General features: G+C 44.7%; 3 protein-coding genes across 4 annotated transcripts; 2 read left to right on the forward strand and 1 right to left on the reverse strand.

Moving 5' to 3' along the window:
* Window positions 1-904: 904 nt before the first annotated feature.
* On the reverse strand, window positions 905-4537 carry lipt2 (lipoyl(octanoyl) transferase 2). Its single transcript, XM_005816224.2, has 4 exons — window positions 4448-4537; window positions 3699-4013; window positions 3502-3628; window positions 905-1299 (listed from the first exon to the last, which is right to left on the reverse strand). Exons 2-4 carry the CDS (start codon window positions 4005-4007, stop codon window positions 1040-1042), a joined length of 696 nt encoding a protein of 231 aa, XP_005816281.1. The 5' UTR covers window positions 4008-4013; window positions 4448-4537; the 3' UTR covers window positions 905-1039.
* Window positions 4538-6214: 1677 nt separating this feature from the next.
* rnf169 (ring finger protein 169) lies at window positions 6215-12992 on the forward strand. 2 transcript variants are annotated; one of them, XM_023350758.1, is made up of 6 exons: window positions 6218-6583; window positions 10217-10284; window positions 10360-10452; window positions 10521-10621; window positions 10690-10783; window positions 11392-12992. In XM_023350758.1, the coding sequence occupies exons 1-6, from the start codon at window positions 6301-6303 to the stop codon at window positions 12463-12465; spliced, it is 1713 nt and encodes a 570-aa protein (XP_023206526.1). In that variant the 5' UTR covers window positions 6218-6300; the 3' UTR covers window positions 12466-12992. The 2 variants fall into 2 exon arrangements, with proteins under 2 accessions (XP_023206525.1, XP_023206526.1); XM_023350757.1 differs by having other exon boundaries at window positions 6215-6583; window positions 10217-10452.
* Window positions 12993-13602: 610 nt separating this feature from the next.
* Window positions 13603-17724, forward strand: spcs2 (signal peptidase complex subunit 2). Its single transcript, XM_005808235.3, has 5 exons — window positions 13603-13678; window positions 15499-15582; window positions 15733-15893; window positions 16005-16139; window positions 17009-17724. Exons 1-5 carry the CDS (start codon window positions 13640-13642, stop codon window positions 17193-17195), a joined length of 606 nt encoding a protein of 201 aa, XP_005808292.1. The 5' UTR covers window positions 13603-13639; the 3' UTR covers window positions 17196-17724.
* Window positions 17725-18837: the final 1113 nt, after the last annotated feature.

The raw sequence follows: 18837 nt of genomic DNA on the forward strand, positions 1-18837 counted from the left end.
TATGGACTATAAGGGGTTATAGCAAGAGATATAGATATTGTGTATAAATATAAATATGGGAGCTATATGCACAGATTATACAAGAATGTTAGGGAACGGATTATAGATAAATAATGGCAGATAAAATTTACAGGTTGTATGTGTGTGTGAAAAAAACAGTGTGTGTGTGAGGATAGTCCATGTGTTTTGTTGTAAAGGTCTCACTGATCTAAAACTATTCAAGAATATAACATTTTTGTAGCATTCAATCCAATTGTGACCAGTATGGTTATTATTGGTTTCTGATCTAGAACTGACCAAACGTTTTTTATTTTCTTTGACAAAAGTGGCATGTTTCTATGACTCAGATACCAACTTCCGCGCAGTAAAACCAAACTGTGAACCGGATCCTTTCACAATAAAATAGAATAATTTTTATTCACAAACTTTGTACAGACAGGCAAGGAATTAGACTTTCATTTTACTCGTCTTTGAATAAAGACATTTAAAATGTATAAAAAGGATCAAATATTAAAAAAATGTTTTTGTATATTTTCCAGTGTTTCAACACAAGAGAAAATCACGGTTTAATTAGTGCCAATATTGCCATTATTGATCTGGGTGTCTGTTAAGTGTCCATCAGAGAGACATTCTGGAGGGAGAATCCGTCTCTGTAGCGCCGAGCTGAATGTGAAAGTCTAATCAGTTTGTGTCCAGGATGTGTGGGGTCTGCAGAAACGTTAGCTGCCCTTTTCCTGATCCCAGTGAAACACTGATGGCTCCTTTCAACATAAAACACTCAGATACAAATATAAACTCTGAAGACTGAACCGGCAGATACGTTTCCACATATTAAATCATTTACTTGGAGAAAACAAGCAGGTTTCGTCTCTTGTTCTGAATCAGACAACCAACAGGATCATCGTTTGATCACTTTGATCTTTATTTTATATCAAAAACACAACAGAGAAATAATTCACAGCTTTAGTGTTCCTGATTCTTAAAAATGTTTTGTTGTCAGTGGAGGAGAAAAAAGGCATCATGATGAGTGAAACAGTTTCTACGCAGACGACGCGCCGCCGTTCCGGTCGGGTTCTGGAGTTTCTGCCTCCGTCAGCCGGCAGCTGAGCTGCTCCCTGAAGGCGTCCAGCAGGTGAGGGACGGCTTCCTCCACGCCGACGTCTCTCTGCAGCTCCCTGCTCAGCGACGTCACGCCTTTGCCTTCGATCCCACACGGCACGATGTGGTCGAACCACGACAGGTCCGTGTTGCAGTTCAGAGCCAAGCCGTGAGACGTGACGTAGCGGCCGCAGTGGATTCCTGGGAACACAAACACTGGTCAGTCTGAGGCGCTTCCATCGGCTGATGACAGGAGAACCAAGATGGAGAATAAACCGCAAACCAACTGGTTACGTGTTGCTTTATTCTGTCACATCACAACTCCGTCCACCAGGATTACGGGCCAAATGGACCGTCAGATCAAGCAGCTGGGGTAACAGAATCTGAGTGAAGTTGCCCCCCCTCCTTTAATTCAAACCAAGTTGGTGTTAATTGTTTGTGCAGCAAACATTTTTGTTTGTGCCGCTATCATTTCTACCATTTCCTCACTTTCACAAAATCAGACTGCGTTGGTGTTCAAATGTTTGCGTAGCAACAATTTTCGTATCCTGCTATCATTTTAAAAATATTAATGAAATAAAACTTTCCAGTGGTCAACCAGTCCTTCCCACATTTACAAAATAAAATAAAATAACTTCCAAACTAAAGCAGCACAAATTATTTCTTGCAGCACCAACCAGCACAAATGTAGCAGAATTGATTGACGGCAATTTTGTTTGACTTGAAGGTCAGACAACGTTACTGAGGTAAGAGCTGAACCCTACAACTCACAGCATTCATCACTAATCAGGTGGTTGTTCTGTTCAGATCCAACAAACTCTGGAGGCTGACGACATGTTCTCATGTCTCCACTGGAAAAACTCTCTAAAACACCCAACAACAGAAAAATGTTGTAAAAGAAAAAGATATGTAACTGCAGAAACAGCAGCAAGTATAAAATCCTGCAAACTTGATCCACAAGCAGAAGTCCTCCAGACCACTAGGGGAGCCGACCACCAACTACACAGAACCAGAGATTCAGTAGACAGAAAATAGAGAAAAGTTGCTTTTTATGTCATGTTTATTTCAAACATGAAGTCTTTTGCAATATTATAGCAGTATATGTAATGTGACGGACTCCAGACTCCCCCTAGTGGCCTGGAGGATTTCGAAGCGACTTTGCAGCGTTGCTGTCATTTTTGCTTTTTGTTTTATTTTCCCTTTTGTTTCTATTTTCTGTGGTTGCAGTATTTTTCTGTTGAATTTCGTAATTTGCATCATTCATGTGTTTGCAGTTCATTTCACTGTTTGCTGCACGTTTGCGACCATCAGCCACCATATTTCTGTAGCAGCAGAATCATGTCACTACATCAGCTGCTTTGTAGCGTCACACTCTTTCCCCAGTCGTGTGTTAGTTTAGGGTTCATGAGCCCAATCTTAGTGGGTCGACTCTTTTATTTTGTGTCTGGATCTTCCAGTTGAGCCTGAGGTGCAACAAGTAGGTTTAAAATCACAGAAAGAAAGAATAATCTAACAGTAGAAAAGAACAAAACTGCCATAAAGAGACACAAAATTAGCTGGAAAGAGGCAAAGAACTAAGTAAAAACGCCAAGAAATAATAAAAAACATTCCTAACCCTAACCCCAGGCACAAAATAACCAAAGAAAAGCAAAACAATTAACGTAAAGAGGAAAGAAACCATTTGATCAGTTTAAACAATATACACATCCACTACTAAACCACTGCAAAGATCTGTTGCAAGGCTCAAGGCTGCTTTCAAAGAACCTGCTGGAAACAACCACACAACCTCCATGACACGCTAAAAAACATGAAAAGAAGTAAAACTGCATCAGGCAAAAAAAAAAAAACCTGAACTTAAAGATGGAAGAAACCACTATAAACAGAAACTGATAAACAGACTGAAAACCACCGTAAAAACACTGAACCACTGCAGATAGGTGCAATACTGCCTGACAGAACCACAGAACCCAGACAGACACAAAGAACTTATGAAAAGAAGCAAAACTGCAGAAAAAAGGCAAATAAAAAACACATCAAAGTGAAACAGAACTACCACAGAAACAAACCTAAGAGTTTTAGTGCTGCTACTGCAGATCAATGAACAAACAAATTATTTGGCCACAGAGGAATAAATATCCTCCACAAAACTCAGGGAATTCAACATTAATATTGACATATTTCAAGTAACGCATGATCATCATGCAGACAGTGGCAACCCCAACAGGGGGCCAGGGGGGCCCAAGGCCCCTTCTGGAAAATGCTAGCAACCTCATTGGCTCCCCTGAGAATCGTGCAAAAGTCATAGAAATATATGCAGAACAAACCCAATAAATGAATAAATTAATTTATGAAACATAAAATCACATTTACAGAAATAAATAATTAAATTTGGTTGCGTCGTACCGATGGCGCAGATCTTGTTGTCTCTGACCCAGACTCCCGTGTGAGGAGACGTCGCTGCTTCCACGCCGAACCTGCCGCACAGCGCGATGACCGTCTTCTCCAGCTGACCCACGTACCAACGGACGCTCTGAGGGAACAGAACCGCGTTACACCCAGAACCACAGACGCCATCGGATCTCAGGCCCCTCAGGTCCGACCTTCTTAAAGCTCCCCAGGTTCAGCACCGGGTAGCAGACCAGCTGGCCCGGTCCGTGGAAGGTGATGAGTCCTCCTCTGTTGGCGTGGTGGACGTCGGCCCCAAGCAGTCGGAGCCGGTCCAGTACTGGACCCGGGTACGGTTTGTGCCGGATCCCAGTGGTGTAGACTGGCAAGTGCTGGCAGAGCAGCAGCGTATGGGCCGGACCGGACCGGTGCCGGTCAGTGTAGACCTGCTGCAGCCTCAGGCCCTCCTGATAGGACACCAGGCCCAGACGGACCACCTCCACCAGGGGCCTGGCAGTCTGCATCCAGAACTGCAACGGGACCAAATCCAGTCAGAACCAACAAGTTCAGAGGTTTGACTCATTTTAACAAGAAACGGGTCATCTCAGGATTCTTCTAAATATTCTGACGTTTTATCAGGAAGAGCTGGGAACATTTCCGGGTCACGTTCCTGCAGCTTTGAGAGCCAAAGTGAAGGACAGAATCTTACAGAATCCCCCTGAGATTCTACTCAATTTTAGACTTTCCTCGGCACCGCACCGGTCCAGAACCTGCAGTGAGAACAAACAGGTCCAATCTAACCTGCAGAACCTCACACTGAGTTCGGCTGCTTGGTTTCACCGGCTGCAGTCAGAAAAGAGCTGCTTCCGGAGGAAACTCTGATTCTCCGAGCTGCAGAACTAGAAGCTCGGTTCTGGTCCGGTCAAGGCAGCAGGTGAACCTCAAACCTGATCCAGGGACTCACCTGTCAACGTCACCGAGCGCTCACCCAAGTCCTCTACCTGTCAGCTGTGGAATCCGCGTGGGTTTCCGGTTAAGAGCCGCACTTTCAACCGGAAACACATCCAGCCCTTCATAATAAAGCTGTTTAATTTTGAATTATAGATTGAGCTCTCCGGAACGTTTACATGTGGCTTTATATGAATCAAAAACATAAAAGAGCAATTCTAAGAGAAATCCTCAGGAACAGGAACGGCTCTCGAGCACTATGGTTTAATTCAGGAACACACCGATATAAAAAAACAAACCAATAACCAATATTTACTGATATTAGAGACATTTACACCTCTTGAAAAATGACACCACCGTATTGTTTCTCTGCTTTAGTGAAACACCCGATAATTCAGTTTCAGCCAATGGATTTGTTAAATCCACCGGGCAGCAACTACTGATTGAATTAGTAATTGATTATTACGACTATTAAAATAAAATGAATATGCACATTCTGCAGATTTTTCATTTAGCCACATAAGCCTTTTATACAATATCAGAAATACAATAAAATATAGACATAGGCCGAGTGTACTGTCATTCAATTCAATATGCAATAAAGAATTAATTACATTCCTTTTTAATAAGAAAATGGTTCAGTGTTTTATAACAATTGCCTAAAATGCAGAAACATAGCATTCCTTTAGCGTACACCGGATCATTTGTAACAATGCAGCTAAAATATACTTCTAACATCAATATGTTAAAATGAGTGTAGGACTGATTTGGTGACTAGTATTATCCATCCATCCATCCATCCATCTTCTTCCGCTTATCCGAGGTCGGGTCGCGGGGGTAGCAGCTTCAGAAGGGAGGCCCAGACTTCCCTCTCCCCAGCCACTTCTTCTAGCTCCTCCGGGGGAATCCCGAGGCGTTCCCAGGCCAGCCGAGAGACATAGTCCCTCCAGCGTGTCCTGGGTCTTCCCCGGGGCCTCCTCCCGGTGGGACGTGCCCGGAACACCTCACCAGGGAGGCGTCCAGGAGGCATCCTGACCAGATGCCCGAGCCACCTCAACTGGCTCCTCTCGATGTGAAGGAGCAGCGGCTCTACTCTGAGTCCCTCCCGGATGACTGAGCTTCTCACCCTATCTCTAAGGGAGAGCCCAGCCACCCTACGGAGAAAACCCATTTCGGCCGCTTGTATCCGCGATCTCGTTCTTTCGGTCATGACCCAAAGCTCATGACCATAGATGAGGGTGGGAACGTAGATCGACCGGTAAATCGAGAGCTTCGCTTTTTGGCTCAGCTCTCTCTTCACCACGACGGACCGGTACAGCGCCCGCTTGACAGCAGACGCTGCGCCAATCCGCCTGTCGATCTCCCCCTCCCATGGGCCCACCACCCGTGGGAGGGGCCAAAGGGGTCGGGTGCAGTGTGGGATGGGTGGCAGCAGAGGGAGGGGACCCTGGCGGTCCGATCCTCGGTTGCAGAAACTGGCTAGTATTATTGTTATTAATTATTATTATTTTAATTAACCGATTCATGATTAGATAGTAAAAGGCAGCAATTTAACCAGGCGAAGCTACAACTTTGCCACTTGAGGAGTTTTGGGTGGCACATGCAAAGGTTTTAATTTTTTTCTTTACTTAAATCCAGAATGTATACATTTTTGTACAATTTTGGGATAATTTCTGCTCTGATTATGTTCTTATCATATTATGTTGGGAATTTGTGGTTTTATTTTGAAAATTCTGACTCCCGCCACAGTAGGCTCGCGCCGCTGTGTCCCGGCTCCTCGGTTGGCGGGCTGCACGCGCGTCCAGCTCACGCTCGCGCTGTTTTCGGCAGGGGGCGGGGTTTGTTTTCGGAGCGGACCTGAGAGACAAGATGGCGACCGCAGGGTTCGCCGAACAGCGATCCAGTCAGGCCGGTACCGCCGCAGACACGTCCCGGTCGCGGCCCGGCACGGCAGGAGCCGCCCGGTGCCGCTCCGGGTCCGGCCCGCCGGAGAAGTGCTCAGCTTGCTCAGAGAGCCGGTCTGGGTCCGGGACGGCCTGTTCCCGGTGCGTGGCCCGGAGAGTCCCGAGCAGAGAGCAGCGATTCCGGAGAAGAAGTGACCCCGAGAGAGGCAGCAGCAGAGCGGGAAAGAGGGACAGCGAGAGCCTCAGAGGTGAGTGTGTTTAGCGGGGACAGAGCAGCTCACAGGACGCTGAATCCGTCCGGCACCGGGGTTCGGTCCTCTAAAAAGCTGCTGGAAAAAGAACCGGGAATAAACTGATTTATATGAACTTTAATGAAGTTAAGTTTAATAAACAACAGGAATTTACAGTGAAAAGAGCAGCTGTGGACCGGGTTCTGTCCCGCTGCGGAGCGGTCCGGGTCCGTTCGGACTACGGTCGTATGGGGATCGGGACGGTTCGTGTGAATCTGATAATCGCCAATCAGTCCCAGATAAATCAATAAAAGTCAGGTCCTGTGAGGAGCTGCTGCTCTCTGATCAGTTTCAGGCTTTTTTTTTATCGGGTTTTCTGGTTTATTCAACAATTTCTGCTGAGTTTAATGGATATTTCTGGTCATATTTTCTGGTTTATTGGCCGGTTCTGGTCAGTCTGTGTAGTTTGCATCATAGGACTTGTCCAGACATGTACAGCCAGAGGAGGAGCTCAGTCATACAGACCTGGTAGTAGTACTATAGTACTGTGTACTGCTCGGTTCATTTTGAATTACCCTGTTGGGACTTTTTGAGGTTTGTGGTGGAAGCCACTGGGAGTTCTGGTCCCAGTTACTGGAGGTGGTAAGACCTGGAAACAGGAGCTAAATCTTTAAATATCTCAGAATAAGGAAAATGTTACCTAATTTAAATAATTAATAATTAGCTTTTACAACCCCTGGCAAAAAGTATGGAATCACCAGTCTTGGATGAGCACTCATTCAGACATTTCATGCTGTAAAACAAACTCAGATCAAAAACATGATACAATATTAAGGTCGTTCCAAAGTGCAACTCGTTGGCCTTCAGGAACACTCAAAGAAATGAAGAGAAACTATTGTGGAAGTCAGTGAATGATACTTTAATTGACCAAACACAGGGAAATAAATATGGAATCACTCAATTCTGAGGAAAAAAGTATGGAATCATGAAAAACGCATAAACAAAAGACCATTCAAAATACATCACTAGTATTTAGTTGCACCACCTTTGGCTTTTATAACAGCTTTCAGTCTGTGAGGCATGGACTTGATGAGTGACAAACAGTATTCTGCATCAATTTGGTGCCAACTCTCTTTGATAGCAGTTGCCAGATCAGCTTTGCTGGTTGGACCCTTCTTGTGGACCATTTTTTTCAATCTCCACCACAGGTTTTCAATTGGGTTGAGATCTGGACTATTTGCAGGCCATGACATCGACTGAATGTGTCTTTCTTCAAGGAATGCCTTCACTGTTTTTGCCCGATGGCACGATGCATTGTCATCTTGGAAAATTATTTCATCATCACCAAACATCTGTTCAATTGAAGGGATGAGAAAACTGTCCAAAATGTCAATGTAAACTTGTGCATTGATAGAAGAATTAACCACAGTCATCTCCCCAGTGCCTTTGCCTGACATGCAGCCCCATATCATCAAGGACTGTGGAAATTTGGTTGTTTTCTTCAGGCAGGCCTCTTCATAAATCTCACTGGAACGGCACCAAACAAAAGTTCCAGCATCATCACCTTGTCCAATGCAGATTCTTGACTCATCACTGAAGACAACTTTCATCCAGTCATCCACAGTCCATGATTGCCTCTCCTTAGCCCATTGGAGTCTCGTTCTTTTATGTTTAGGTGTCAATGCTGGTTTTCGTTTAGCTTTCCTGTATTGAAATCCCATCTCCTTTAGGCGATTTCTTACGGTTCGGTCACATACATTGACTCCAACTTCCTCCCATTTATGCTTCATCTGTTTAGTTGTACTTTTTCGGTTTTCAAGACAAATGGCCTTAAGTTGTTTGTCTTGACGCTTTGATGTCTTTCTTGGTCTACCAGTACGCTTGGCTTTAACAACCATTCCATGCTGTTTGTATTTGGTCCATATCTTGGATACAGCTGACTGAACAGCCCACATCTTTAGCAACCATGCGTGAAGGGTTACCTTCCTCAAGAAGTTTCACAATCCTCTCTTTTGTTTCAAGGGACATTTCTCTTGTTGGAGCCATGGTTCTCACCACTCCACTTCGTCCAGCAGCCCTCCAAGGTGTCATGACTGCAGGTGTTTTGAACTGCACACTAACGGGCACATCTAATCTGGGGCAGGTGTCCATTTAGGGAAAGGAAATAGACTGGGTGTGTCCTTTTTTTTCTACCTCCAATTTGAGTGATTCCACACTTTTTTCCTCAGAATTGAGTGATTCCATATTTATTTCCCTGTGTTTGGTCAATTAAAGTATCATTCACTGACTTCCACAATGTTTTCTCTTCATTTCTTTGAGTGTTCCTGAAGGCCAACAAGTTGCACTTTGGAACGACCTTAATATTGTATCATGTTTTTGATCTGAGTTTGTTTTACAGCATGAAATGTCTGAATGAGTGCTCATCCAAGACTGGTGATTCCATACTTTTTGCCAGGGGTTGTAGTTTAACAGCTGTGATGACAAGATTCAGTTTTTCTTGTGCTGTATTTTTCTTATGCTTCACGAATGATACATTAATAATATATTATTAATACATTATAATGTCATTAGATGCAAATGAATCTGGAATTAATGAGAGGTGTCTGTGATAAAACGTTTAATTTAAAGGTGCACCGATTACAGTTTTCTGTCCGATTGCGGATTTTAAAGGGGCAAAACTTTTTGAGCGTTACATCGTGTTAGAATGTTACTCCCACATCATAAACAAACCTGGAGTGTTGCTTTGATTCTTTCATGCATGTTTGAGAAATCCTTTAATCTCCAGGGCAACCATTCTGCTGGGTGGACCTAGCCCCGCCTTCGAGGCGCAGCTCCTCCTCAGAGCTGCAGTTTCCAAGCTTCCTCATGGTCCAGCCCTCCCTCCTGATTTTCCTGCGCAGATCCTTCAGACTAGCCAGCAGTAATTAGCAAACAGCTGCTGGAACTGGAGCTCCTGCTCAATGAAACCCTGGTAAAACCATAAAGGTTTTTACAACACAGAGGATCCTTGTTGTGATGACTTCCTGGAGGTGGAGTTTCAGAAAGAGCAGGAGTCTTTAGAGATAGTGATCCAATTTCAAGGCTTTACATTACAAAGTAAAAACGTTTTTACATCGTATTTGATATACATAGAGCATTTTTATAACAAATGAAGTTAACAACAGTTATTCGATTATGCTATAAAATGGTACATAACACTGGACCTTTAAATAAAACATTTTCCAGGCACAGAGTCATTTTATAGTAATCAAGTACTATGTTATCTTAAATTGTAACATTGTTATAATGCTATATATTTCAAACTTTGTAATTTAACGCCTTAAAATTGGGCCTCTGTTTCTTTAAGAAGCTTCTGCTCTTTCTGAAGCTCCGCCTTCAGGAAGTTATCACAACATGGCTCCTCTTTTAACCCTTTAACAACATTTACCAGCATAAAAAGCAGGAAGGAATCAAGGCAACACTCCAGTCATGTTTATGATGAGGGAATAAGTTTAGAACATAAAGCTCAAAGCGTTGATTTTCCATGTCACCGCCCCTTTAAATTTAGTGAGGAGGGAGAAAGAATCTTGTTGGATCTCTGGTTCTGACGGCTACGTAGGCCTGGTTGGATCATGTTCAGGAACAGCGTCTCTGTTTCTGTTTTCCTCCCAGGCGTCTTCGTCTGTCCGACCCTGCCGAAGTCTGCGGACGCTCCTGCGGCTCCGGCTGCGAAGTTCAAGGTGAGTCTGGGAGCTTTCAGGAAGTCTCTGCCTCCCGAATATGGTCAGGAATCTGTCCCGCCTCTTCCTGTTCAGCTGCTGGCGTCCGACGACCGGGAGGAGATCCGGAGGTGGAGCTGCCTGATGGGGAAGGATGAATCCGGGTCAGTTAGACGCGCCGTGGAGCCGGTGAGTCCAACGGATCCAGAACCCGTCCATCCTTCCTGTTCTGTTCCTCAACCCGCCGCTCTCCTCAGGGGGTTCTGTCCGACTCTGAGAACGAGGAGCCCATCAGCAGGAGGATCCGGAACATCTCCGCCTTCATCAGGAAAACCAAGAACTCCTCAGCCGTCAGCAGGTGAGCGGAGCGGCCTGACACGTCGGCGTGCCTGGAGTCCGACCTTTGACCTCCTGTTTGCTCCTCAGTGGTTCCCGGAGGAGTCGGAGCTGCACCGACCCCATGGAGGACCGGGGAGGGAAGATGAAGACGATCGTCCCGCCAGCGGCCGTCATGGAGCAGGTGGGTCGGATCAGAACCGCCGGACAGTAAATCAGTCCATGTTTGTTATCATGACGGACCTACGGATGGGTTCTGACCCGTCTCTGTCAGAATGTCAGCAAATCTTTAAAGTCTCATAAAAAATGTAAGTTGGCTTTAAATACGACTTATTGTGAAATGCCACAGTTTTGTTCCATTTCTCTTGTAAATCTTTGTCTTAAAATGTCTTAAACTCATCAAAAAACGCCAGTTGGCCCTAAATTGGCCTTTTTGTTGTGGGATTATTTAATCTCACATTTTCTATATAGTTTAGGTTATAGGCAAAAGTTTGAGTCTCACACAGACATCTTCACTCACTGCGCTCTGACTCAAGGCTACCAGGAACACAAGCAAGCCATTAGCAGCTAGCATACGGCTCTTTAGCTAGCTAAGTAGCTAGTCACTAGGTAGCTAGAGAGCCATATCCCATTTTTATTATGTGAGCAACACAAAGCTGCTGCCAAGAGCAGCAAAAAGTTTCCTCCTTCATGTTTTTTTGCACATCCTGTCATGATGTCAGATTCGTTAAAAAAAGTCTAAACTTTGCGTTGGTGAAACCTGCAGTAACGTTGTCCGTCACCGTCCTGCAGGTGGGCATCAGCCACAGCTCCGCAGCCGGCATCCTGCTGTCGTCAGAGAACAGCCGCTCCATCTCGGCGCCCATCACGGCGCCGGACCGCAGGCTCACCTGGAGGGCGGTGCTGACATCATCGGCGCCTCTGGGTCTGCCGCCGCCGCCGACCCGCGCCGAGCGCTCCATCAGCCCCGAGAGCAACGACAGCATCTCAGAGGAGCTCAACCACTTTAAGCCCATCGTCTGCTCGCCGTGCACGCCGCCCAAGCGGCTGCCCGACGGCCGCCTGCTGGAGCCTACCGTCGTCAAGGCGACGCCGCGCAACCTGAGCCGCAGCCTGCAGAAGGCCACCAGCTACGAGGCGAGCCCGGCCGTCCTGCAGAAGTGGCGGCAGATTGAGCTGGACCGGCAGGGGCTGAAGGTCAGCTCCAGGGCCACGCTCACAAGCCCAGCCCCTGAGCCCGAAGGGGGCGGAGCCTCCAAGGCGCTGCAGCACCGCGGCGCCGTGGCGCTGGCCAACAGGAGGCGGCTGCTGTTCGAGCCGCCGGACATTGACGGCTTCCAAAAACAGTCGGTGAAGATCCGCGTCCCCGCCGTTCGCTACGGCGCCGCCCTCAGAGGCTGTTCGGACTTGGAGTCGCCCGGTGCCGCACCGGAACACGGCGGCGGCCCGGCGCCGTTCGGACGGAAACACTCGTTCTCTCCGTGCAACAACTCCGGGTTCCGACCCGGAAAACTTGTGCCAAAGGACTCGTTGAGTCCAAGAAAGGAGTGGGACGCCATCTGCAACCAGTCTACCTCAAGGAGGGGCAAGAAGAGGAACCAGAAGACCAAACACCTGGATCCGGCTCTGGACCCGGTTCTGGACCCGGCGCCGAAGAGGAGCCGGCCCGGCGGCCAGCAGGAGGCGCCGTGTTCCGTCCAGCAGGAGCGGCAGGACCGAGCGCTCGCCCTCAAACTGCAGAGACAGTTCGACCTGGAGGTCCGCAGGGCCAGCCCCGACCGCTACTTCCTGCGCTCCTGGAGGTCCACCCAGAACCGCAGGAGGCGGGGCCTCAGGACGTCCCGGCCAATCAGCAAGAAGCTGTGAGGAGTCGGGCTCCGGCTGCTCAGATATGCAAAGAGACCAAAGGAAAGTTTTTCCAGGCAGAACGTTTCTTCCAAACACCAGCAGAGAACCAAAACCTGGACAGAACCACAGCAGGTTCTGGTTCTTTATTCCGGTTCTGATCATCAACACACTGTTTTTATTCAATCAAACTGCAACAATTGATTCCTGATAATCAGCTGATCGGTTCTGGAGACGCACCAGTTCAGTCCTGAACGCCGTATTCCCCTCAACCAATCAGAACGTTGCTGAAAGAGCTTCCTGTTTGGGCTCCAAACCCAAACCCGGTAACGGTTCTGTGATGAACGCGGTGCAGCCCGGACCTCACGGACCTGCTGGAGAATCGGTGCTTCTCTAATACTCAATGAAACTCATGATTAACTGCAACGGATTAAAAAAACGAGCTGCGTTAAATTAGCTGCATCCTGGCCATCGAGCTCCTCTCTGTACATCATGTAAACAGCAGAAGAAGAAACTGCAGGAATGAAATAAACCTCCTAAAACAGGAATCTGTCGTGTACATATTGTTTTTTAATGAGTCAGCAAAAATTCTAAATGTTGTTTTTTAAAATGTATTTAACTTTAATTTTAAATTTCCTTTGTTTTTACATGGGTTTTCCAATTTATTTATTTTTTGCTGGGCTTTTTTCTATTTCAGTGTTTTTTGTTTTTTCCCTAACATAACAAAAAATGACTATTCATTTCTGGAAGCATTTGTAAAATTTAAAAAATTAGAAATATATTTTTAGAGATTTTTTTGTTCGTTTCTTTTTACATTTAAGATAAAACTTTACTGTCAGTCTGTCGGATGCCTCCTATAAAACACTTATCTCCCAACATTCAAATTCAAAACTACTTAACGTTTATTATAATTTACAAAGAAACCGAAAATGTTATCAGCACCGATCAATTATTAGCAATTAATACTTACTTTTTAAGCAATATTTAAACTGCCAAGAATTTTGTCCTCCGCGACGATAAGCGGGTAAACGTAACAAATGGACTTTTATTTTCTGGTTTGATTCATTGGTTGTCCAACTTACGTGATGACGCAGCTACGCTCGCTACGTAGACGCACTAACGGGACTTGAATGTTGAGCATTCTGAGCCAATCAGGTTGGTCCAGCTCACGACTTCCTTATTTGGAAGGGTAAAGATGGCGGCTCGGAACGGGAAGAGCGGGCTGTTGGAGAAAGTAAGGATTTAAAGTTGTAACGTTTTTTGTTTTATTCTGCTTTTGGGTGAGAGCTGATGGATTTATTCTCTGCTATAGTTCAAATAGTCCGGTCTCAGGGTTCAGGTGTTACTCAGAATAACAGTTTTAATGTTGGGTTTCCGGTGAGCTGAATCTAAATGTTTTTTTAAATGAAATTAAACTATCTGTAGACTTATGAAATGACGCAGCTAAATGTAGAAAACCTTCCAGTTCTCTTCCTGCATCGAAGATCAATCAAGTTACACTGAAATTCTTTGTGTGTGCAGCTGTTACGAACCGCTGCGCCGGACTTCATTCAAAAAATCACTAATTTTATTTTATTTTGAAACGGGGAGCCAAATATACAAAGAGACAATAACCATCACCAAAGGTACAATCAGTGGAATTGATCGGTTTCGAAGTTTAAGAAAACAGGCCTTTGCAGCGTGGTGGCATCAGTTTTTCATCAAGTTATATGGAGTCCTAAAAGGATCAAATTTATCTGTCGTTTCGTTTAAAAAATATGACGGCCTCTGATTAGTCAAAATACTTAGTGAGATGCAATTCATTGACTAGATGTCAATTATGCAAAACTTAAAGAGTAAAAAGTACATATTTTTAAAAAAACTTTAATTTGTAACTTTAATTTATTTTTTTTAAATAAAATAACTTTTTAAAATAAATCTTAGTAAAGAGTAAATCAGTCAGTTAATTGATTTGAACAGCTTTTTTTTTAATCCAAAGGTTGTTTCTCTAGATTACCTGTTAAACATCAGCTACAAAGAATATTGAACATTGAAACAAGGTATTTTATAAATGCTATTGCAATGCAAAAATGGCAACAACAGATTGATTGACCCATACACAGAACATAAAATGAGAATATTAAACGATATGTAGTTTTTCAGGGAAACCATTCCTTTTGAAAGGATTCTGGTTAGAAGTGGTTAAAGCCAGGCGATATTTACTTCAGTTTTATTATAATATTTTGTGCTACTAACGTGATAATGATTAAAGTGAAGATCAGAACTATTTATTATTTCTGTTTTAGGTAACTGACTGTGTGCCACAAACACAAATGCTGCTCTTGAATTTGTTACTTTAAGTGTGATTTTTTTTCTTTCTTTCTTTTTTAATTTTAAAAAATTTCATCACTGAACTGCCTACAGTAACTGCATTTACTCCAACTCCAACCTGAAGCCCAGGTTGGAACCAAGTCAACAAACCAATCTGCTTCAAATAGATCTGTCACGACAATTTATCCCAGAAGTTACTGGGATAAACAATAATATTGTTGTTTTGAAACAATTTTTAACTAATATAATAATCCAAGAACACATTCTCAAAGATCAATAAACACTAAACTGGAAGACATTTTAAATATCCAAAATAAATAAAATGAATTATGAATTCTGGTTCTATCACAATGATCACCTGAGGCGAGTGAACATATAAAATAAGATGTTTGATTGGCAGAATCATGTTTCAGTGCTGAGATCAGAGACACGTCGTTAACCTCAGAGTTTCTGCTTTGAACTAATTTCATAATGAACAAGATCTGATGACTAAGCTGTGTTCAGGAAACAGGAAATGATACATGCAGGCTGGTTTCTGAAACTCCACACAGGCCCGCAGGCAGCAAACTCACCGAGGTTCTGCTGCAGGCTCTGACCTGAGGCGTCCATCAGGACTCTGGGGTTAGAGCCAGAGTCCTGATGGACGGCGGGTTGGATGTTTCGGCGGTGCATCTGCGTCCTGATTGGACCGTCAGGATCCCGTCTGGATGGTTGGGATCCTGACCAGGTCGTTTGTCGTTTCAGTGGCGGATCGACGAGAAGCCGGTGAAGATCGATAAGTGGGACGGAGCCGCGGTGAAGAACTCTCTGGACGATGCAGCGAAAAAGGTTTGGTCCTGTTGTCGTGGCAACCTTCACCTTATTTGCTGATTAGCTAGAAAGCTGCTGCTAATGAATGTTTATTTTTATAGAAAAATGATTTTCTAACCATCATCCCCGTTTTCTTTCTTTGTGCGTTGGCTGCGGCGCCCCCTGCAGGTGCTGCTGGAGAAGTACGGTTACGTGGAGAACTTCCAGCTGGTGGACGGCCGTCTGCTGATCTGCACCATCTCCTGTCTGTTTGCCATGCTGGCGCTGGTCTGGGACTACCTGTACCCGTTCCCCGAGTCCAGACCAGTCCTGGCCTGCTGCGTCATCTCATATCCTTCTCCTGCTCCGGTCCGGGTTTTACCACAACCCCACAGCAGGTTAAATGTAAAGTTTAAAACATGGTGATAAACGGTGAGCGTTCCCTAACTCGCCTTCATCACGTACTTCATCATGATGGGCATCCTGACTCTCTACACGTCCTACAAGGAGAAGAACATTTTCCTGATGGCCATGCAGAAAGACCCGGCCGGGATGGATCCGGACCACGTCTGGCAGCTGTCGTCCTCCCTCAAACGGTCCGATAGCAGCACCAACACAGCACATTACGCTGCAAACTACACAACACGCTGCGCTGCATTAAATACAAGACGTTAAACAGCCAATAGAAAACTACCAAACAGACACGATGCGCTCTTTAGACCAGAACCTGCTGCACAACAAATCACACATTGGGTTCATTCCCACCAGCCCTGGTTGGTCCGCTTTAATCCGACTCCAGTCCGCTTTAATCCGACTCCAGTCCACTTTAATCCGACTCCGGTTCATTTGTCTAGAAAGTCCAGTTCGGTTTGTGACGTGCGAATGCTTAGCTAATTCTGGTCTGCCATACCTCGGGCTGGTTTCGGTTGAAGTGAACTCTGTTTCGGTTTGAATGCATATGTGAACGCCAAGCGGACCAGAGACCGCTGCAAAAACAGGAAGTGGACTACAGTGCAAGGCATTCTGGGTAAATGCCACCAAAACAGACCTGTTAGCCATCAGCAGAAATGTCTCCTGGTCTTCAGCCAAAGACTAAAGAGAAATCCTCCAACACTAAAATCTGACGCCTCCATCTTGTTTCCATCTGGTGAAGAAGGAAGTTGCTCTCAGTGTCTTCAGAGGTTTTTGTGTCGTTTCCTTCAGTGGTTCTTGGTGCAGCGCCCCCACAGGCCAGGAGGGGAACAGGTTGGCTTGACTCAGAGCAGAGAGAAAGAGAACGAGCTGGAGGTGGAGCAGATGATGAGGTTCTGGTTCCAGTAGAACCGGGCCAATAGGACCATCAGGTGGCAAAAGAAGCTTGTTTTCTTCCAGCGACTGAGAAACCAGGAACTAAATAGAAAACGGATGTGAAGTGTTTCCGTTTCTTCAGACTCAGTTTGACTCCTTTTTTCCCCGACTCTTCCAGGTTCGATGACCAGTACTCGCTCCGCGTCTTCTTCACCGACGGGAAGACCAGGAACTCGCGTGACGCCGAGTTCACCAGGTCCGTGTCGACGTTCTTCGACGAGTCGGGGACTCTGGTGATGGACCATTTTGAGGCCTACGTCTCCAAGCTGCATGACACGCTGGCCACGGAGAAGAAGACGAAATGAGGAGGAGCCGTGCGATCCGGGCTGGCGCCGACGCTCTGCTGGTTTCAGTTTGGTCTCCAAATCAGATTCAGTTTGATCGTCAGCTTCCTCTGACCCGATGAAGCCGACCTGCAGGTTCAGGCAGAATCTGAACCCTGGAGTCAAACTGAAACCAACAAACCAGGAGGAAGGAAGACTGAAGCAGAGGAGGAGTTCATCTTCCTCCTCGCAGCCTGAACTTCCTGTTCTGGTTCTTCAGACTGGAGCAGCTCATCTGTAGTTTCCTGTTAGAGTAAATAAAATCACAACAACAACAGTTTAATTTTAGTTTAAGATGCGTTTCCGTAAAGTGACACGTTTAATCTCCTGGTCAGAAGAGCCAGTCACATTGAGGCATGCACCGGTGGGCGGGGCTACACACCTGAGCAGGTGGAGAACATTTTCGCCTCCGAACTGAACCTTTATTTTATTCTAAATGTTTTATGTTTTGTTGTTTTTCAGTTGGAATTTGCAGCTTTGTAAGGAAAATAAACGTGACGTTTAAAGGCTTTCTGAGTTTTAAGTGATTCTTTGTTTTCTGCCTGTAAACCTCTGGGGGGCGCTGCAAGCTCAGTGAAGCTTATGAAGATTTAATGTATCATCTCAGAGCAACCAGATTTCATATATATATAGTTTTGGGGTAAAAAAGATGAACTTTACTGAAAGAAAACATATTTATTTTTCTCACCAGTGAAGTCGGCATGTTGAGCTTTTAAAATGAAACGGCTGCTGATTCTGATGTCTAAAGCTGCAGCTGAGAATTGTGAGAATAAAATTTGATAAAGACACGTTGAACTGACCAGCAGGAACAAACTTAACGGCAATAATTTTGATTATTTATGGTGATTCTGACTTCCTGGAGGGAAAAGTCACCTGGAATCTGAGCCTTAAAGCTGAACAGAATAAACATTTAATTCAGGTTCATTTTCAATGTCATATTTTCAAAATGTTATTCATTTAGAAAAGTCAATGTTTCAAACTAAACATTTAGCTTGTCAGCTAAATATTTAAATTAAAAATATTTTGTTGATAAAATATGTAACTAAAACCTGAATATTTAGTAAACAAGACAGATATTTAGATTGAAGTTAAGTATTTAGTTAGCAAATGACATTTAGCTTAGAAGCTAAATGTTTAGCTTTCTTACTCAATATTTAGTTCAGAAAACCAATGTTTTCTAAACTGAACTTTTAGTTTGAAAGCTAAATATTTAGCCTGCTTACTAAATATTTCAATTGTTAATTAAATATGCAATTGTTTATATATTTTGTTTACAGACCAAATAGCTCATTAACTAAATATTAGATGGATAGATTTTATTATTTTACCTGATGCGTGTGCATTAGCCCCCGATGCTAATGCTGCTCTTGGCAGCTGCCCACATCAAAAACCACCATTTGCTTCAGCATTGAAATTAAATTAGCTTCCAGCTCTTTTAGGATAGATATTCATAAAAATCCTAAACAATAATCAGTATTCTGTATTTTCACATGGACCTGTATGAGTGGGTGTGGCCTTAGGCTACGGGGCGGGGCTATAGCTCAGGGGGCGGAGACTTTTCCCAGCGCCGGGCCGATGGGAGTTTCCTCAGAGTTCAGCTTCACAGAGCTGCAGTCTGTCTGCC

The sequence above is a fragment of the Xiphophorus maculatus genome, chromosome 18 (genome assembly GCF_002775205.1).
Source record: "Xiphophorus maculatus strain JP 163 A chromosome 18, X_maculatus-5.0-male, whole genome shotgun sequence".
Lineage (NCBI taxonomy): Eukaryota > Metazoa > Chordata > Actinopteri > Cyprinodontiformes > Poeciliidae > Xiphophorus > Xiphophorus maculatus.